General features: G+C 42.8%; 2 protein-coding genes across 2 annotated transcripts in view; both read left to right on the top strand.

The window, feature by feature from the left end:
* Positions 1 to 4,513, top strand: part of LOC109974746 (uncharacterized) — a gene marked incomplete at its 5' end in the record, with an annotated part of 7,323 nt that extends 2,810 nt beyond the window's left edge. Inside the window, one exon of the mRNA XM_020625106.1 lies at positions 4,290 to 4,513. Within this exon, the coding sequence (XP_020480762.1) occupies positions 4,290 to 4,513 (224 nt within the window). The remainder of the gene's footprint in view (positions 1 to 4,289) is intronic.
* Positions 4,514 to 5,086: 573 nt separating this feature from the next.
* Positions 5,087 to 22,106, top strand: slc4a5b (solute carrier family 4 member 5b; the record flags this gene model as incomplete). Its single annotated transcript, XM_020625105.1, has 24 exons — positions 5,087 to 5,204; positions 5,443 to 5,769; positions 8,242 to 8,371; positions 8,525 to 8,685; positions 8,957 to 9,112; positions 11,222 to 11,277; positions 13,611 to 13,768; positions 13,846 to 13,933; positions 14,011 to 14,165; positions 14,258 to 14,383; positions 14,472 to 14,646; positions 14,779 to 14,912; positions 14,996 to 15,176; positions 15,338 to 15,428; positions 16,349 to 16,401; positions 17,040 to 17,231; positions 17,727 to 17,840; positions 18,818 to 18,979; positions 19,490 to 19,668; positions 19,771 to 19,843; positions 19,945 to 20,013; positions 20,739 to 20,912; positions 21,441 to 21,596; positions 22,083 to 22,106. Coding segments are annotated over exons 2-24 (2,844 nt in total), but the record flags the coding sequence as incomplete, so codon positions are not given.
* Between the last annotated feature and the right edge of the window lie 2 nt (positions 22,107 to 22,108).

The following is a 22,108-nucleotide window of genomic DNA, read 5'->3' as shown; positions in this document are numbered from 1 at the left end:
ATGAGGATGTTGAGGTTCTCTTTAGGAGTGACCAGGATGGACAGGATTAGGAATGAGCACATCAGAGGGACAGCTCAGGTCGGCTGTTTTGGGGACAAGGTCAGAGAGGCCAGATTGAGATGGTTTGGACATGTGCAGAGGAGGGATAGTGGTTATATTGGTAGAAGGATGTTGGAGATGGAGCTGCCAGGCAAGAGGTCAAGAGGAAGGCCAAAGAGGAGATATATGGATGTGCTAAAAGAGGACATGAAGTTAACTGGTGTGAGAGTAGAGGATGCCGAGGATAGAGTTAGGTGGAAACAGATGATTCGCTGTGACGGCCCCTAACGGGAACAGCCGAAAGAAGAAGAAGAAGATCCGGTAGCACACATCCAGGTGAAAGTAATCACCCAAAGATGATGGTGCCTGTTTTTCACCAAACAAAGATGGCGGCACCCAGCGGTTACCTGGATGGGAGACGGGAGCGGCAACATGTTAAAAACAGGTTAAACCCATTTTATCATGTAGCAGTTTTTTTTTTATCCGAAATGTTATGAGAGGTTTTGGGGATCCTGGAAATACGATTTGCAGGATTGCAGAGTAGTGGTAAATGGTTTAATCGATTTAGATTTGTCAAGCATTTGTGGTTAATTACAAGAAAAGACCGTGCGCATGTGACATTACAGGACATTTTAAATGATTAAAATGGCTGAAAATTGCTAATACGGTTTTAGTATTTAGTAGGAAGTCATATGTCTGTGCATCAATGTTTAAATGGCCAGGCACCAGACCAGTTTTAGCCTCATGCTTCAGTTTTACACTTCACTTTGCTGCTTGTGGTTTGTTTTGTATCCTCTGATTTTGAAGAGCAGCACAAACCGTAGCCTCCACAGTGATCACCCAGCTGAATCAGCACCTCTTTGAAACAGTCTGAACACAAACTGAACATTATCACCTTCACTGCAGGACTGTTGGATTAGACTGAGCTGGCTGTTCCTAATAAACTGGCAACTGAATGTATAATTTACACGTTTGCTGAAGGTGCACTATTGGGTGTGCACAGTTATTTGCACACTTCACTTGTATGTACAGCCAGATGTTTAGAGCCATCTAGTGGTGACACATGCCAGATGTTTAGAGCCATCTAGTGGTGACACATGCTGCTGCAGCACATATGTGGAGTCAGTGGGATCATGTTTCTGCATTTAAAGTGACTCCACCATGTGGTTGTATGTAAATATACATCATTTTGTAGCCTCATCAAGTGTGTCAGATTATAAACAACAGTAGCGATCATTAGTCGCAGCCCTTGTATATGAGATGGTCTCATGTTTTGTATGTAAAGTCTAAATCTGTAACTAACTACAACTATCGAATAATGAGGTGCATTTCACTCTGAAATAAAGTAGAATCATTAAGTAGCATAAAATACAGCACAGAAATACTGAAATCAAATTCAAGTATCTCAGAATTGTTCTTAGGTTTTGGTACTGACTTAAATGTACGTAGTTACTTTCCACCACCAAGCCTCAGACAATGGATACTGCACAGACTCAGTCACACTCTACACACAGTTACTCCACATACACGCAGCTCCCAACCACTACCAACACACACACACACACACACACAGGCTCCAGCAGTGTCAGATACCCAGTACTTGGCTTGTACACACACTTTGTTGGTGTTTAGTTGTTGCACTTTGCTTTACTAATCATATGCAGAACACTGTTAAACCAGTGTTGTTTATAGCATTTTGTACTTTCTTCCAATGCTTTGACATTAGACAATACTGGGGTAGTTTCTCTTTGGGCATCTTGTCTTCATCAGTCACATCAGGTAAGACAGTCCTTTATAACACAGATTTTTACAACAGTATTGTGACATCATTTGCCTGCTTGTGTTTGACACTTGAACGTTTGTTTTAATATTGGTTTGGTGCTGTAATCTGGCTGACTCATATTCTCATGTATTACAGTATCTTTACCCTCACATGGTGTGTTCTCTTTTGAACCTTCACATAAATTTGAATATAAAGTGAGCATAATTAGAGGTGTAGGGGTGGGGGGGACACGTTTGCAATGAGAAGGTGTCAGGATGGACTGAGGAGCAGTCAAAATGATTCAATTCCAACACACACCAGGGATGTCGAGATGCTCTTCCTTATTTAATTTGTGCGCATAAATACAAAATTGCGAGCAAGGTGTTTTGCATTGCCGCTTCCTCAGGCTTGTTCATTTCTTGCAGACTTGTAGTTTTGTGCATAAATGACATAAAGAAAATATCGACATCCCTGGTGTGTGTTGGAATTAGTATTTTTGTGACATTTGAGTCCTGCCTCAACACCCAGTTTGGATGGATGATGTTTTAACCTGTCGACCATATTTACATGAGTTTGTGCCCTTAGTCTCCAACCTCATAGCAGATGTGCAAAGTGGCATGCTTTGAAAACCTGTAGTGTAAAAAACCAAAATCTGTACATGCTATTTGGATTCATTTAGTCTTTTCTCACAGAGATTGTTTCATTGACGGCGCTGCACCGGAATCCAAACGTCAACATTTAGCCCAAGTCCTAAAACAGGTTACTTTGTGTTACTGACTAAATTAACTGTAATTTAGGAAAACAGATGGTGTTCACCCGCATTTTATTACTCTGGTGTTTTATGTATGCGTGTTTTGATATTTGACTTGTCTTTCTGTATATCACAAAATACATCAAGCCAGAGGGCAATAATCCAGCAACACAACATGGAAGTTCCATCTTTTGATCTGTGGTGTGGGTGAAGAAATGAGCAGAGCTGTTGGACCAGACAGTGGGGAAGTAACCTCGTCTCTCAGACAGTGATTCAGTTTTACCTCAGAGGGTATTTGGCAAAACAAGGTAGTAGCATATACAGTAGGTAGTAGGTAGGGCCAGGGTTGACCTTATGGTAAATGCAAACATGGAGCGAAGGGTTCACTTCCTCCAAATCACACCTTGGACCGATGTGCCTCCTGATGCCCTTTTTTCTAATTAACTGGTCTTGAAAATGTTCATTGACACTATTTGCTTGTCATTAGTGTGTGTGGTTGTATCTATGAGTGTGTGCAGGACTGTACTCGTGACTGTCCTTCACAGTTGGTGATCAGGCTTCAGGGACTAGTAAGTGATCAGAAATGACATCTATTGATCAGACTATAAAACTCCCCCACATCAGCTTCAGAAAGAGAAACCTCTGTCATGATTGCAGAGGAATATTCAGTGATCAGTACAGAGAAGATGTCTGGATGTTGCTGCCACTGGACATTTGGACAACACTGGTTTTTGTTTTGTGGCAGCACAAACCTAAAATCAGTCTCCTGTTTCTACAGACATCTCTTTATCCTCTGAATCTTACCGTGGGATTTCTTTCCTAATGAAAGTCCATGGAATGACTGTGAGTGCCAAGTCCATCAGAAGCTTGGTGGGAGTGGTGGGAGTTTTTCTCTCTTTCTGTTTGGGCTCCTTGTTTCAGCTGCAGCCTTGTCCTAAAGGCCTGCTGGGCTTTTCCATTGAGTTTTCCTTTTGTCATCCATTGATCTGATGAGGTTGCAGTGACACATGTTTTGCCATGTAGGCTGGCAGCTGTAAGGCCAGGAGGATTCCCTAAGCAGAGAAATCTGTACAAACAGAGAAGTGTGATGTCTTATGATTTATCTCAGGCGTCTGTATCAAGAGTTCTGCTGACAGGGAGTCGACGAGCATCGTCTCTCTCTCTCTCTCTCTCTCTCTCCCTGCCGTCCATATTCACCCAGTAAACCTCTTCATTTCTGTTTCAGGATGGATCATCATGACTGGCAGCGAGGGAGAAGTAGAGGTCACAGGTGCTATGATGATCATGATGGTGAGGAAAAACCAGTAACCTTGCAAACAAGGCTGGACAAAGTGGGCAAGTGCTCTGGAGCCACTAAAAGCCCTGGGTCAGCTGTGGTTTGTGGTGCAGGGATGCAATTAATTGGAAAATTGAAGCATGCGCTACTAAAGCACAGAAGCAAAAGAGAAAGTTGCTGTCATGAAATGTTTGCTGGTTTACACACACACAGCAAACAGAACAACATCAGCATTAACTTGAAATTGTGCTTGGGTCTCTCCTGTGAAAAGAGTTTGGCTCTTTAGCTCCTAAACGTTTGTCAGCTGTTTGGTGCTGGCCAACGTTAAGGCCATTTAACAACATGAATAAAAACACCACATAACTACACTGTGTGTGTGTGCTTCTGTTACACTTAATCTTCGATACTCAACACTCCATAAGCTGGCACTGTATTGATCAGGCTCTTATGTTCTCTCCCAGAAGCCCAGCCAGTCTACATCGATGTTCCAATTTCCTACAGACGGAAAAGACGCAGACATCACTCCTATGTTAGTGACGTCGACGGTAACACACAAGACACACACTATGACCACCGCACACACCGTGAGCACTCGCTCCAGGGATATTACCACAACAGGGAGGAGCACTGCGATGACAACGACGGGAGTACAGAGCGTCATGAGTACGCCGACCCCACAGGTTAGAAACGACATGTCCAATGCTTTGCCTTGTCCTCGTCTACAAATTTTCTAAAGCTACCTTCCAAGTTCAAAGTGCTTTTCCAATAAAAGACTTAAGACAGAAAAGGGCAGTTTGGTAACAACTGAATAAAAACTAAACAAAAAAGTAGAATAACTATGACACAATGACAAAAGGGAAAAAAGGGTTAAGAAAAATTATATAATAATAATAAAATGATAATATAAAATAAAAAATAACATTAATGATACCAAGAAGGAATAATACAGCACCATAATAATATACAATAAATAATGACAGTCTAATAAATGTTCCGTTGTAGTGAAAACAGCACAGCTAAAGCTATTGTACATGTGGTAGTGAGAGGCATACGGCCAGGCTGAACCTGTGCTCTTTGGCCGATTAGCCACAGGTTTGCCTGTACTAAGAGTGTGACATGGTACAGGAGTTACTGGTGTATGCAATGAATATTTTACAGTGTGGTCCCTGTTCCCAAGGGACCACAAAGTCTGAATCCTATAAGCTGATTAGAGCTGAGGAACTCCAAGCTCAGTGTGTGTGTGCACACATTTGGGGTGACTGTTTTTATTCTCACCTGTTTTAGTCAGGATTCAAACCAGATTTGTACACCTGAGGTTGGTAGTTAGACACTGATGAAGCACCGTCGGGGTCATTGGAGCAGTAGAGGTCACGATGGTGAGGGTGTTTGCATTTCTTTTGTGTGTGTGTGTGTGTGCATGGACATCTGGGAAAAGAGCACTACAGCGCCCTGTGATGTGTGTCAACACTCTTAAAGCCTCTGGCTCTTTGCTGCTTTGGAGTTCTCAGTGGATTTCTGCCGTAGCTTAGACCTTTTCCAACTGATTGAGCATCACGGGTCTGAACGCTTAGACCAGCTACTCACCAAATCCTACATCGCTATTTGAAATAACAGAGCTGGCTGTGGAATAAAACTGAGAGAAGAGGGTGTTAAAGCAGCAGAACAGAGACAGGAGGAGCAGGAGGAGTGAAAGTGTGTCACCTCTCCCCACTCACGGTGGAGAGTAAGGTGTGGTGAACCGAGGACTCTTAAAACTCAACCAGAGCACAGGGGGCCAGAGGGCTTTTTTTCTCAGCCCATAGGAGACCTGAGGATTCCTCTCTCCACTTGGCTTCGGCTCTTACTGTCTCTAGTCCAAGGATCCTGTGAGCGTGCACGACCCTGGAGCCTCTTTTCCCTCGATTATGGCCTCCTGCGGGACCCTACCTGGCTCCCACACAGGTAAAGATGGCATAAGAGAAAAAAGGGAAAAGTCTGAAGAAGCAGGGTAGATTCATGTGGTATTGTAGCAAAATGGAAGCAAGGGACACTACATACTTATTCAATTTAGTTCCAGTGTCTCGGCTTTTGTTTTAATTTTCTTTGGTGGCACAAGAAGAGGATAGACAGTTTATCAATTAGTAAAGATCATAACCTTTCATTTATCTCCATATCTGTAGACTATTTAAAAGAAGCAGACATTTTGGTTGGTGAAAATAGTTTTCACGGCTGTTTGTGATTTCTAATTGTTTTAGGTCATGTCTGTCACCACGTCCCACAGTGAAACTCTAAACGAACATCAGGCCTTTGCTCATTACGCCTCATGAACATTTTCACTTTCTTTAGGAAGCCATACAGAAGCTACATGATGTTTCTTCCTTAGGCAGTTTCTGTGTAAAACTCCCCCACTGTATTGAAAGTCCCTTCTTTGATTAGCTCACTAGATGCTAATGGCTAATTTTAGAGTATGCTAAGCTGTGAAGAAGCATGTTCCACCCATTACCTCTGCAGTTTATCTAGTTTACCACAGGCTTTCAGTCATTCTGATTTTCTACCCCACGTCTGCCTGCATCTCATGACGTCCATCAGAACCTCATCTATCCTGTGTCTGTCTGCAACTTGGTGCTAGTGGAGTTTATGGGGTTGGTAAAAGTGGAGTTTGCAGCGAAGAAAGCCAAACCAAGTGAGGAAAACTGCAAAGTCAGGAGCATATCTCTCACATTATGCACCCCCCTTGGAGCCAGTAAATAAAGTAAATAAAATATTGATTAGTGCAGGGTCATGTAATTTGCATGTGTAATGAAGATTTAAAGTACTAGAGGGGAGTGTACATTTGTAATTTACCTGTTGATCTCCCTCTGTGGGATTACATCGGCCGCTCAGAGACACCTGTAAGTACACAAACTGGGAACACACCTCCTAATGCGACGCTGTGGAGAGGGTAATGGAAACAGCAGCTGATTCCTGTGTGTTGGCTGCATTGTGTTATAATCGTGCACTGAGCTGTAATTAACACAGATCACATAACTGTTCTCTCCACATGTTGATTGAGACTGTGAACACTGCTGCATGAGGCTTGGGACACTCCCAGTCAGTCTGTTCATGTGTTATTGACTTCTCATGTTCTTTCTTTAGCTTTTGGAGGAACTAACTGACCAGGGACACCCATTTTCGTGCTGATAGACGCACACAAACTGGTTGGATGCAAAAAGGTAGCGCCTCCAGGCTTGGATGTTAATGGATATTGATCTGCTCAGAGTAAAATTAGAAAAAGGTGCCAGCTGATAGATTACACATTGCTATCAGATAGTCATTAGAGGACCCAACTCATTCGCTTGTTAACGAAGGGAAATGGGCATTATATAAATTAGACTAGACTCTTCTGACACCTGCTGATGAAAGCAAATCTCCAGTTGTTGGACTCGTGGTCGATAGCGCATTTTGTCTAATTTGTATGTTTGTTAATGTCATGGGCTTGTGTTCCACTGTAAAATATTTAATCCAAGCTCATAGAAATAATAATAAACCCAAATAAAACCCTAAAGCACTCTTGTAAAGCAGCAAAGATATTGAAAGTTTTGTTATTTTTAAAGCCTCACTAGTGGAGATATTAAGAGTCAAATTTACAGCCATGGTAGCAGCTCCCTGAGGCTTTGCTTTGGCCTCAGCGCTAACATCAGCATGCTGACATGCTCATAATGACAAAGGTATGTTAGCTTGCTTGTGCTTGCTGAGGCTTATAGGGATGTCGGTAGCTTCATTGGCGCTAAATGAAAAGTGACCGGGCCACCAAAGTTATTACAATTTAGGACGATACAGAAAAGACATGTCTGAACCAAACCAGGTGGGAAGCCATCCGATAGCTGAGACATTTCACTGTAAACTACAAATGTCCACCTCCTGATGGTGCCAGTGCAGAGGACAGGGGGTCCATGCCTGGGTGTTCCCTACCAAAGATTCTCACCACGAGGGAGTCAGTTTTAACAGCACCCCAGATATCTGATATTGGTAGGACTGAGTTCTAAAAATAATGAAAAGCAAAAGTGAGGAGTCATCTCCGGTGGACTGGTGTGCAGCTAAAGCAGTGGAGTTCCACACTCTCGATAGTACACGTTTGCCTTTAGTCATAAATGGTCAGGAAATTCAACAGGTGGAGAACTACAGATTGTTTGAAGGTTGCACTACGGTTCAAGTCTTGGATCCTGGATGTGCGGCTGTTTTACTGGCCTGGTGAAAACTTTCACCTGCTGTACAGTAAAACTGGAGGCTTGACAAGTCTTTACAGTTCTTTGGGGACCATGAATGTACAAAACTGCATGGCAGTCCATCCAGTAGTTAACATGCTTTTTGTAGCTGTCAGTTAGGTTTATGTTGGTTGCCTCTGACCTGGCTCAAATGTGGGTTTAATGGAAGCCGTTTGGTCTCTGTTTGTAGTGTCCCCTGCTGCAGAGCGGCTGCGCCACATACTGGGGGAGGATGACGGCACCCCAACTCCCACGATATTCACTGAGATGGACACACTACAGCACGAGGGGGGTGAACTGGAGTGGAAAGAGTCTGCGAGGTACACACATGCAAGTGTCAGAGCAGTCATTAGCATCCTGCTGGCTGGCACTTCTGAACCTGGACCCATCAATCGTTCTGTCTCTTGAAACAGTCTCATACAACACTTTATTTATTAAATCCCAGGGCCAAACCTTTCCCCCCTTCTCTGTAGGTGGGTGAAGTTTGAGGAGAAGGTGGAGGACGGAGGAGAAAGATGGAGCAAGCCTCATGTCTCCACATTGACCCTCCACAGCCTGCTTGAGCTCAGGAACTGTCTGCAGACAGGAAGCATTCTACTCGACCTGGAGGGCTACTCGCTGCCACAGATTGTGGGTGAGTCCAGTAGAAAGTCACTATCTGGAACTACTGTGCATGTTTTTAAAGAAACAAATCAAACAAACGTCAAGTCTCTGTTGATTTGAAGTAGTGTACTAAACTCAGTGGAAACCAACTGGCTACCTACAAAGGAGGAAATCAGTCTTAAAATATATGCTTTTATATTGAAATGGTAAAAATATAGTTGTTTTCTAGTGAATGGTTTGATCCTGCAGACTCACCTTTATTCTCCCTTTAAATTCAGCTGTGCTGTAAACTTTGGCTCTAGATGAGATTGTAGGTCATCAGGTAGCAGACGGTCTCCTCCCTCCGGATCTGAAGGAGCAGATCAGCTTTGTGTTGCTCAGGAAGCACCGTCACCAGACCAAGAAGCCAATCCACCGCTCGCTGGCAGACATTGGAAAGTCGTCTAACACCGCTTCCAGTAAGTGTGTGTCCTGTCAGTAGGTGATTTTAACTATCAGTAATCACCAGCATAATCCAGCCTTCTAATTATGGCCTAATGCTTCCTTTGGTTTTCTCATCACCGCCTGTTGATGTCTTCTGCGCACATCACTTTTATGTCTGCTGCTGCTCTGTCAGCCCGTAGTCCTCGGGTTAATCTGAGTCGTAGTACTAGTTCAGCTTCTGGGATCCACCGCTCCACAGAAGACCTACGCTCTGGGCAGTCAAGCAGCCTAGGCTGCCTGTGTGAATCTGAACACACCACACAAACACACAAGCACCACAAGTTCTCACCTATTTTTATTACTCGTGGTGAAAAGTACATTTACTTAATTACTGTACTTAAGTACAGTTGTGTACTTTGGCTAATTTTATGCTATATACTTCTACTTCACTACATTTAACTGCTATAGTTACACTCCAGATTGATTTTAAGTTAAAAATTATGGCAAGTTTATAAAATATTAAGGATGAATCAATACCACAACTCGCAGTATGATATTGCCACACTAAAAGGTTCATGATCTGTCACGATATTAAAAAATGAAGAAAAAAGATTTACAAAATGCCCTTTACTAAACAATAATTCAGTATTTTGTATGATTTACCTTTTAAATTAAAGTGTTCCTGCTTTCCTTTTTTGTTAAATGAAAGTAGCCAGCCATGACCTAAAGATGCTTAAAAAGGCATGGAAAACAAAGCAGTGTAGCAGACAGTAGCAGTCCTTTTGTCAAATGAAATGATATATTGTTGCAGTAGCTGGATCTTGTAAACAGAACAAGTCATGCTCACAGTGAAACGTCAGTGTTTTAGTTCCCCCTAGGCAGGTTTAACTTTCTGAGCAAATTGCTGCTTTGTGCACCAGAATGAGGCAAAGAAGATGCCAAAACGCACTCGGAAAAGCCAAAGGTGAGATTTCAGCTTTACTGGGGTGTTTTAAAACATTGTGGTCTGCTTTTCAAGAGAAAAGACTCAGGGTGCTTACTATATGGATGGTTTTCCGTTTGTGCATTTGGTTTGTTTGCCGATCTCAGTTAAAGTGTTTAGCACAGGGGAAACCTGAGACACTGCCACACCGCAGCTTTAAAAGTCAACCATGGAGCGTCCACTATGTCCGTTTTAAATTCAGCGACCTGAACATGGTTATACCACTGATCTATCCTTATTTGGATATCTGGTAGATACTGTCATAGTCCTACGACAGTGTCAAGAAATGTTTCTATTGCAATATCTTGTTACATTCCTGTAAAATATCGTGCATTGTTAAAGATTAAACCGGCTATTCCGGACCTTTGTGGCTCCGGGACCCCTTGTCACTTTTCAAGCATCTGAGTTATTAGCCAAAGGACCTTTACCCACTAAACCTTTCAGATGGGTTCCTGTAAATAACTGATCAAGGCTCAGAGAAGTAAAATTTGTTCTTAAATTATTTTAGAGAACAGTACAAAAAATTAAAAGCTGATTTTCCTTCTTTCTCTTCCATTAATCATGTGGGAGAGATGTGTGTATCTTTACATTGTTGTATTGCTACTTTGACAGAAATAAATACCTTTTCCACTGCTAATACACGCTCAGTATTTGCAACAGTTTACTGATTTTACAGTGTAGGCTCTCACTTTCTGCTGCACTCTGTTTTTAATCCACACTGATCCCAGCTACCTCCTGGCTGCTGCATGATTTCGACACTTCAGATGCCTTTGTGTGTATATACTCACCATGCATACAGTGTGTTGGACAAAATGTGTGTTTACTTAAGAGATTTTAGTCCTATTGTTTGCACCTCTGTTAATTTCTTTTCTATCTGGGTGAAGGGGATTATGGGCTTTGTGTGGTATGTACTTGTTCTCTCTCTTTCTCTTTTTATTTGCTCCCAAATCTCCTTTGAGGCGCAAAGAGAAATTGAAATATAATCCTCCACAGAATGTTTAGAGCACACTGTGGACAATCTAATTAATTTAATTAACTACAGTTTTTTATACTGTACTGACCTATTGTCATGCAGATACCCTCTGTGATACGTCTCTTTTTTAAATTAGTGGCATGTTATGTCTTTTAAAAATCAAATCCTAAGTCTGCGGTTCATTTACAGATCGTGCTCAGAGCCGAAGCATGTCTGATATTTCAGACACACCAAGTCCAGACCAGGTAACTGTTGTCATCATCATCATGTTACTGTGTGTATGTGTGTGTGATTTTGTGTGTTCAGCTTGGAAATATTCTTACACCTCAAACATGTCAGCCAGCGCAGCAGCATGGTCACTGATGGCTCTTAATAGTTTGTGGACACAGTGGAGCTCTGTGGCTCAGAGGAAGGAGAGAGACCAGGCTGTAAACAGCAGACAGACGAGCTGGTAAGCACAGTGGAGCATTTAGCTGCTGAAGAACCAGATAGAGTGAATATCGAACTTGCATCAGGTTGATACAGACATTACTGAAGATTAATACAGATGTTGCTTCATAACTGCTTGATAATATCAGTTTTCTCAGCTGTTGTCTGCCCCCTAGTGGCCAGAAAAACCTATGGCAGGTTTAAACTCCAAATGTTTTCCCCTGAGACTTGAATACTTGATGTTATCTAGAAAAGGTTTGAACCTACTTTTTACCGTTCCCTTAAAGACATGGTTGTTAACACTGTGGTGCTGAATGTAGAAAGAAATCCAGCATATTTAGGAGGGCTACATCAGTGATGTACTTTCAAGCTGAGCACAGGTCAAAGCACAGTTTCCACTACTTTCCGACATTTATCATAATGCAACTAAATGGTGTCACTTCATTAAACCTCCCATCCCTAGTAAAAACCAACATGTTTAAAATTCTACACCCCAATTTTTAGCCCAGATGATGTAAATGTTTATCAGGTCATGCTGAGGCAGCCTTGGCGACATCACTGTGGCTTCTTGACTAAACCCCCGCAGAGCTGCTGCTTATGACGAGCAGTCTGTGAAACTGGTGGAGTTCCCCTTTAGTATTTGTTGGTTGTACATGTTCTGTTGTGATTAAACGTATATGCGGTTGCTGTGTGAGTTGTGGTTGATCTGTCATCAGCTGATCTCCTGTTGCCAATGTTATCAGCAGCTGACTGTTTCAGTTCGCGTTCTTTGCACACTTAACAAATGCCGTACAGTGACAGCTTCTCTGTGTGTGTGTTTGTGTGTGTGTGCTTTTTTGCATGTTTGTTTTTATGAAAAAGTTGAGCCTTGCTTTATGAGAGAGTAAACGGTTGTCAAACCTACTTAATTCCTCTAAGCCACAAAGCCTGGTAGCCAAGGTGGGAATTTAATGAGTTATGTTGTACTTGCATGTGTGTTTTTATTAGTGATTGTGTGCTTGTGTGCAGATCTCTAAGCTTCAACTGAGCTTAATTGAATCTTTTTCCAAAAAGTGTGACAGTGAAGAATATTACGGGTTCAGTCACTTGCTTTTTCTTTTGGTTTTTACAGCAACTTGAGGTTCTGTTTACTGGCATAGTAATTTGGTGCATGTGCTTGTTCTGCTAACTATCTTAACTAGAACTTCAAAGCAAGCAGTGAACTCAAACATGAGCCCAGAGTCACATCACAGCAGGCAATGTCTGCTGAAGCGATATAAAACTATGAAAATCAACTTGCAGTGTAGCTGCAGATGGTTAGATGATTCTTAAACCAGTGGGAGATTGACATGTCTTGTTTATGGTTGCTTAGGACCAGGACCTTGGGAGAGTGTGAAAGTGGACCAGTTGGTGAATTGACTCTGAAAGCAACATTAACAGATTATGAAGAGATTATAATTTTAGCAGCCACCACTCCACTACCACGTGTTTCCTTGGTTAGGAGGAGGAGGGGTGCACCAAAAGAGCTGGGTGACTCCACATAGTCAGCAGTTAATTCTGTGGAAAACAAGACCCAGAGTTTACAGGCATGACGGCAGCTCTGTCATTGTAAGATCAAGGTCTGCTAGTTTGTTTGTGACTCCCGGTAATCATATTGAAGTGACTATAAAAGTTGGAAGGAGAGTGACGTCATTATAAACGTCTTTGTTATCAAAAAGGGTTTTGCCTCTTGTGAGCATGTGTGTGGTTCAGTAGTATTGCTTAGTTTTTTGTTTGATTCAGACAGAAGGGTCAGTGTGTAAAGCCATTTGTGAGATTTATACCTCCTCCAGTGTTACTGCAGATCATACTGTGGGCTCCACACCAGATTTCATGACAACACGACCTATAGATGTGGAGATATTTCAGTCTGACCCAAAGTACCAGATCATTTGACCATTGAACATCACTTTCTGAAGCTTTGTAACAAGGCTAAGAGTCCACCGCCATGCTAGCGTCTCAGCTCAGGTCAGCTGTAAGTACCAGATCATTTGACCATTGAACACCACTTCGTGAAGCTTTGTAACAAGGCTAAGAGCCCACCGCCATGCTAGTGTGTCAGCTCAGGTCAGCTGCAGTCATTTCTACTCACACTTTCCCTCCTGCTGCTGCTTCCCATTTCTCCTTCCAGCTGAAAAATAAGTTCATGAAGAAGATTCCTCGTGATGCTGAAGCGTCTAACGTCCTGATCGGTGAGGTGGATTTTCTGGACAAACCCTTTGTCTCCTTTGTACGTTTGGCTCAGGCAACGACGCTGAGAGGCCTCACTGAGGTTCCTGTGCCGACCCGGTGGGTTTCTCTACTGTCTCCCTGTTTCTCTCTAGAGTTATGTGTTTTTGTTCTTATTAGTTCTTCTGTTATAACAGGTTTCTTTTCATCTTGCTGGGTCCTCATGGCAAAACCAAGTCCTACAATGAGACTGGCAGAGCTGTCGCTACACTCATGGTGGATGATGTAAGTACCTGACACCACCACACACTCGTACACTGTATTACATTTCTTACTTTGACCTTGTCTTTATTTCATGCCAGCTGTTCAGTGATGTTGCCTACAAAGCAAGAGACCGAGAAGACCTGATCGCAGGTCTTGATGAGTTTCTGAACGAGGCAATCGTCCTCCCACCAGGAGAGTGGGACCCAAAAATACGCATCGAACCTCCCAAGAAGGTTCCATCGGCAGAAATGAGGCATGTACACTCATAGCTTTATCAGTGGAGTGTTGGTGCTGTGTCCAAAAGGCCGTTGACATTCAGGAAGTTTTCACAATTGTTTCTCCTAGGAAGTCTGTGCTGAACCTGAGCGAGCTGGGTCAGATGAATGGCTCTGCTAGCAAGGCGGCTGGAGGAGAAGATGAAGAGCTTCCAACTCCGCATGAGCTCGGAGAGGAGCTGAAGTTCACTGGGAGGTATGGGAGCACTGGAGGGGACTACCGTGGTCCACTGGGTCCACTGATGTCCACGTTCTTACCGATGTCCTCAACCTTATTTTAATAGGATTGGTGGTGGATTATGGCTGGACATAAAAAGGAAGATCCCATGGTACTGTAGTGATATCTACGATGGCTTCCATATCCAGTCGATCTCTGCCGTCCTCTTCATCTACCTGGGCTGCATCACCAATGCCATCACTTTTGGAGGCCTGCTGGGGGATGCTACTGATAATTATCAGGTCTTCATAAGCCTGCTGAAAGACCACAAGACAATGAACCAGTCCAGAAAAGCTCTGGTCACATTACATCTGACAAAATCGGCTTCACAGGTAAACTGATGTTTCTCCGTCTGTCCCTTCTCTTTGTCTCAGGGTGTGATGGAGAGTTTCCTTGGCACAGCTTTAGCAGGAACTGTCTTTTGCATGTTTGGTGGACAACCTCTCATCATCCTCAGTTCTACTGGACCAATTCTCATCTTTGAAAAACTGCTTTACGAATTCAGCAAGTAAGTACAGATGTATACAGCACAGACAACCCAATAAAACATGATGTATGTACTGGTCACTGGAACCGTTTTCCTTCTCACAGGAGCAACGATGTAGACTACATGGAGTTCCGTCTGTGGATTGGCCTTCACTCCTGCCTACAGTGTTTTGTGTTGGTGCTCTCAGACGCCAGCTTCATCATCAAGTACATGACCCGCTTCACAGAGGAGGGTTTCTCCAGCCTCATCTCTTTTATATTCATCTCTGATGCCATTAAGAAGATGGTGGGTAGCAGGTTGTCAGGTGACATGGACGAACACCAAATGTTTCTGCCTGTCACACTTTCACATGGACACATCTTCAACATCTGTTAGTGCATGAAGCAAAAGGACAATGTGTGGAGATTATAGTTAGGTAAAGGAAAACATTCTTTGCTTTTCCACAGGTAGGAACCTTTCAGTATTACCCAATTAACTATGGCTTCAAGCCCGACTACATAACAGCCTACAGGTGTGAATGCATCGCTCCAGTCCAGGGTGAGACTTCAGACTCCTCTGTTTTGTATAAAGTTCTGTCTTCTGAGTCCTCTAAGGACTGAATGTGATCATATATCACTTGTTGTTTAGAGGTCCACTTTAATGACTAATTTGGTCAGTAGAATATTTAAAAATGGAGCTGTCAGATGTTAGTTACTATGCTTAAAGGAATGGTTCAACATTTTGGGAAATTTGCTTTTGTTTTGAGAGTCACATGAGATGACTAATATCAGTCTGGTGTGTGTGAGGATGAAGCTGGAGTCAGGAAGTTGGGTTAGGTTAGCATAAAGAACCAACACATTTGTTTTTAATCATACACAGGCTGAAATGTAAAACCTGTATATTGAAATGTTTCTTAGTGAACAAGAGCTTGGCTGCACAGAAGTGTTTAGCAGACGGATAACGTCATGTAACTCTCCCAGAAATCACTGATTGCTGGTTTTGCCTGTGCATGCAAGAAAGCAAATAAGTTTGTCCATAAATGTTGAACTGTTCAATTTGTTGAGATGTTGTGACTTGACAGCACTTGACGTGACACATGCCAAGTGTTGTGTAATTTACATAGTTTCTTGGTAGTTAATATTAATAACAGCTACAGCGTTTGTCGATTAATCATCATGTTGTCAGGATATCATTAGGTTGTAATGTCCACATAATGTTTAATTACAGAGATATTTCACGGTGATCAGATATTGTCATTACACTGTGTTGATTTGTGTGTCTTGTCTGTCTCTGCCTCATCTTTGGATGCTATCTAAAAAGTGAGTATGTATTCACAGACCATTGTAGGCCCTGCTATGTGCTAAAAAAGTAGTAATGTAGATGGGACATAGCCCGGGAAAACTGATGTTTACAAGGTAAAACCAGCATGACCAGAGCCATTACTTAACCTTTGTTTGCTTTTTCTGTTTTGTTTCTAGAATCTGCACTGAATGTTTCAGCTCCACTTGCAGAAGATAACATGACTCTGCCGGTAAGTGACAGAGACGCTTCACTCTGGAAGGAAGGTTGCTGCCGAAATGTCCATTTGTTTGGGGTCTGTGCTGTGTCGGTTGTCATCTCATGAAGCAGTGGTCGAAGCCTGACCTGCATAACTCCGACCCATATTTATCAAACATCTCAGGCCCTTCATTCAGTCCTTTGTAGAAGCTTCTTTGGCAGCAGTTACAGCTTCAGTGTCTACTTGATTTCACCTGGATCTGGGCAGATCCTGTTCTTCCTGCACTTTTTGTGTCTGTCTTTGAGACCAGAGAATCTTCTTCTTCATGCCCTGAGTCCTTTAAATGCTGCTCCATGTGGGCTATCTTGTCTAGTCCAGTGTGGTTCCTTGGAGTGATTCTGAAAAGTTTGGTAAATACAGACCAAGAAATTGTTTTGGTAAAGTTTTTATTAAGATGCCCATGGTAGAGCACCATGGCTCTTGTTTCTTTGTTCTGTATTCTCTCTTCTTCTGTTATTGCTTGTCTTTTTCTCTTGTGTCTACTTCCTCTACCCATCTTTCATCCCCCCCACACCCTGACTCCCATGTTCCCTGACCCCATGTCTTTAACTCCCCACCCCACCTGCCCTATGCTCCCACTATCCTACTCCACCCTTGTCCTGTCTTTGTAGTTTAACCTAACAGACCTTGACTGGAGTCGCCTGAGAAAGAATGAGTGTGTGAAGTATGGCGGCACGTTGGTGGGGAACTCCTGTAAGTATGTCCCCGACCTGGCCCTCATGTCCTTCATCCTCTTCTGTGGCACCTACTCCATGACCGTTTCTTTCAAGAAGTTCAAGTTCAGCCGCTACTTCCCGACAAAGGTAAGACGGCCTCACAACTGGTCCAAACTGGGTGGCTTTAACGCTGATAGGACGAAAAAGAGAACCTGCATGTGAATCTTTGATTCCTGTAATTTAGGGGGGAATATTTATTTTAGCATGAAGGTATACAATCCAAAGTATAACACTGGTGGTATTCCTTATTTCTCTGATTGTCAGAAAAGCAAAGACCCCAAATATTTATCAGCTTTTGTGTAAAAGTGCTGGTATTCTGTTGCAAGACAGAAATGTACAATCAAGGGGAACAAAACACGTAGTAGGTAAAACAGCTGAGACAGACAGAGGACAGGTGTCAGAACATGACTAACACATTGTCAATACTGAACAGAATATCACCAACCTTTTTTTTCAAGCTAGCGAACATCACTCCCAGCTTCAGCCCTTCCCTCTCCTTCTCCAAACCAGCACCTTTAAACCTCCGTATCAGTACCACAATGTCCTCTCCCATGTTCTCTGCTCTCCCTGAATGTGCTCCAGCTCCGTGCTCTCATCAGTGATTTTGCGATCATCATTACTATCCTGGTCTTCTGTGGCTTAGACTACCTGCTGGACCTGGACACCCCCAAACTGCACGTGCCCACTGAGATCAAGGTCCACGCTTCCCCGGATACCTTCTTCATTCCCAGCTTTTTGTATCACGTCTCGGATGCTTTTTTTCCCCCCTTTCCTTAAGGATGTAGTTTTTATACATTTCTAATCAACCTAGACTTTTTTGTATAGATATATGTAATGATTCTTTTACAGAGTATCTTCTCTTTTCTCCTCTTTGTTTCCTCTTGTATTTTATTTGTCTCCCTTCCTCACTGTAATATGCACATCTTTTGTTTTTGTTTGTTTTGGTGTGTGTGTGTGTGTGTGTGTGTGTTGGTGGACGTGTAGCTGAGGAAGCTAATCAGTGATTTTGCCATCTTCATGTCAATCATGTCCTTTGTGGGTCTGGATATGTTGATGGGGTTAGACACGCCCAAACTAATAGTTCCAACTGAGTTCAAGGTATTTGATTTGAATGCATGAGTTTATACCATATCACTGCACTGTGTGTCCGTTTGCATTTCACTGTGCACGCTGGTGGTGGTGCTCAAAGTAACTAAGTACATATCTAATAGCTACAGATACTGGTTATGTTTCATTTGAAGATTATAAAATTAAAGGATAGACCAGTGGTTTCCTGCCTTTTTGACTTGTGAATACAAAAAGTTTCACGTTTTAGATATTGTACGTAAAAGTTGTCAACACAGTCATTTACCTTGTGAATGCCTCAGGTGGGTTCATTTAAATAATTGTTTGAGGCCCAGAGAGGAAATAGTATTTCACACAAAAAAATAAAGTGAGAGAAAATTCAATGCAAAAGTTTTTTCCACTCTCTCCCATTAATTATCTCATGATCTTTATTGGTAGTGCAGAATTTTTACAGTCGTCTTTCTGCTTTTATTCAAGTAAATGATCCGACTAGTTCCTCCACTGCATGCTGCCATGTTTAATTAGCACTGTTAGCACTGCAGATGGCTGTACACACCCGCTCATCTTTGTTATATATTTACTTTTTTATTGTTTGTATGTGTCACCAGCCGACGCGTCCTGACCGCGGCTGGTTGGTGATGCCATTTGGTAAGAACCCCTGGTGGTGGTGTCTGGCCAGCTTTGTTCCCGCTCTCCTCGTCACCATCCTCATCTTCATGGATCAGCAGATCAGCGCAGTCATCATCAACCGCAAAGAAAACAAACTGAAGGTCTGTAAAGTCAGGAAAGAAAACCTTCTCAGAGGGATTTCATAGCCTAAAAATATCTAGAACCACAGATTCAATTTATATCAGACCTTTTTTTTCATGTCAACATAAACAACAAAAATGGTGGCGTCGTGAACAATATATGGTTTTTATATTGGAGAAAAGAGCTGCAGCAGCCACAGTTGTAATTATCATGATTAACAGTGTCAACGATTTAAGAGACCCCCTCATGTCAAGTTCAGAGAGGGAGCTGGAAGCTGTCGAGCTATAGCACAGAACATGTCTCTAATTATGATTAGGTGTTGTCTTCAGGTGTCAGTATAACAGACGGAACTTAACCAGTGGCTCTGGTGGTCCGCTTACACAAGTGTGATGTAGAACCTGAAACCTTCACAAACACTGAAGATGGACTTGTCACTGAACCAGGAGACCTCTTATGTCCAGCTTTTACAGTGAACAGTATTTACACAGACAGACACGTGGATGATTTCCTCTTCCTGTCTTTGTTTGCAGAAAGGCAGTGGCTACCACCTGGACCTCTTCTGGGTGGGTGTGCTGATGGCTGTGTGCTCCTTCATGGGTCTTCCCTGGTACGTAGCAGCGACTGTCATCTCCATCGCACACATCGACTCTCTGAAGATGGAGAGTGAAACCAGCGCCCCCGGGGAGCAGCCGCAGTTCCTGGGAGTAAGGTGAGACTATCTTGAATGAGCTTATCTATCTATCCTAACACTGTGTGAGAATTTCTTCCACCATCTACATTCGTAACAAACGGTGTGATTCTTCCTGTTCAGGGAGCAGAGGCTGACGGGCACTCTGGTGTTTGTCCTGACTGGACTCTCAGTCTTCCTGGCTCCTGTCCTCCAGGTCAGCTGACAGATGAAACTCATGCTCAAAGAGTTTACATGATGTTGCTTTCACTTTACACATACTGTACCTTTCAACTTCCTGCCGTTGTGTTAATTCAGTACATCCCCATGCCAGTCCTGTATGGCGTGTTCCTCTACATGGGAGTGGCCTCGCTCAGCGGCATCCAGGTAGGCTGGATTGTTCCAAGCATTACAGATTGTTGTTACAAGTCCACTGCATGGGAACTGTGATGTACTGCAGCTAGGCTGTAGTTATTATTATCATTATTATCATTGGTTGCTGATTATTTTCTTGATTAATTGTCATTATCTTAGAGCACAAGTTGAAGTTAACTGTGCTGTTGTCCGACTAATGGTCTGTAAGAAGTTAACTGTGCTGTTGTCCGACTAAAAGTCTGTCTTCTACACACCTTCACTTTACTATCACATAAAACCAAACAAATCTGAATATTCTCACATTTGAGAACCTGACAACTAAAATATTTTGCATGTTTGCTTAAAAAATGACTTCAATGGTTATTTATCGAAATATGATATATCAGTTTACTGTAAAACAAACATTTTCAGCAAGAATGTTTATTTGGTTAGTAAAGGAATGTGTAAAATTAACCGTGTCCTTGTCAAAACAATACAATTAAGTCCCAAGTTCATCTTCAAATAGCTTTTTTTGTTTGAACAGCTCAGAAACATTCAGCTCACTGTCACATAGGTGAGGCAGAGAGAAACAGGATATCTTCACCGTTAACAAGCTGAAACTAGGAATGTTTCAGGCCTTTTCCGTTGACTAATCACTGTATAGACCAGTCACTTTAGTTTTTAGAATAATCAGACTTTTATTTGAAGAGACTGGACAAAGAACCCCAGAGGATATTTACTGCATCTCTCTGTTCCAGTTCTGGGAGCGGATCAAGCTGTATCTGATGCCGCCCAAACACCAGCCAGACTTCTCCTTCCTGCGTCACGTTCCTCTGAGACGCGTCCACCTCTTCACCTTCATCCAGATCATCTGTCTGGCTGTCCTCTGGATCCTCAAGTCCACGTTCCTGGCCATCATCTTCCCAGTCATGGTGAGTGTCTTATTGTTTACCTTGGTCACTCGGTGTCTATGTACTGTATGAAGACAGTGACGTGTTTAGTTTGACTCCACTAGAGTAAGATTAGTTAGTTGAAGTAGAAATGTTAGTGTGCAGATGCTGAGACGTTCCTTTATTTTTTAAACACACAATATTAAACAAGATCCAGTGTTGGTCCCAGTACCACTGCCAGCAGACCAGGTCTGACTGGGGAGTGAGGACTGAAAGGAGCCAAAGAAATTCATTTCAATTCAGTACCCTTTATTTTACTTTATTTGCAGACAAAGCACACATAGACACCTCACACAAAACCAGTCCAAAAATACAAACATTAGAAAGAGTACACGAGAATGTGTAACGGCAGCCCGGCCACAGTACCGCAAAGGACAAACCAAGCAAACTGACCAGTTCTTGTTCTGCACAGTAGACTGAGTAATGATGTCTGTGTAGTGTAAAGCCGTGTTCCCACACTTTCAGCAGCTTGATCAGTTCTGGCGGTAACGGTTTGTCCGCTGTGTGTAGATTCTGGGTCTGATGGTCGTACGGAAGCTGCTGGATCTGATATTCTCACAACACGACCTGGCCTGGCTGGACGACATCCTGCCAGACAAAGACAAGAAGAAGGACGATGAGAAGAAGAAAGAGAAGAAGGTGGCGGAGCCAGAGCACGACGAGGAGGTGAGGGAATGTTGGCGAGTATTAACTGTGTGTTTAAATGTGTCACTCCATCTGCTGAGGGTGTTTCTCCTCTCTGTCCCACAGTGTTGCTGAAAAGGCACCGTATAACACCTGTTCAGTTTGTCACCACCTTTGTCCCCATTTGTGTGCTCACCTCAGTTCAAATGCTCTTTGTGAGGACAAGTTGTCGTCCACTAATGATCCTGATCACATGATAAGGCTGGTGTTAGTCTGTTTTTGTTATTGTCAACACTGCACTCTCCCATAGATCCAAAGTGTATTTATACCCTTTAGTACCATCCATGATTCTAGTCTGGTCCCTCACCACTATCAGGATATTGGATAATGCCGCTAATTTGCCCTTGTGAGTAAATGCTGTGACACAGAGGGACGAGAGAGATTTTTTTTTGACAATAACAAAGACACAGAACATCTCCATCCTCAGTCTGTCCTGCATGCTGACTGCTTCCTCTTTGTGTCACTCAGCCTAACAGCTCAGCCACCCCTCCGAT

This window comes from Monopterus albus, unplaced genomic scaffold (genome assembly GCF_001952655.1).
Source record: "Monopterus albus unplaced genomic scaffold, M_albus_1.0 scaffold346.1, whole genome shotgun sequence".
Lineage (NCBI taxonomy): Eukaryota > Metazoa > Chordata > Actinopteri > Synbranchiformes > Synbranchidae > Monopterus > Monopterus albus.
Note: the sequence above shows the minus strand (reverse complement) of the source record. Positions and strands in the feature narration are given on the sequence as shown.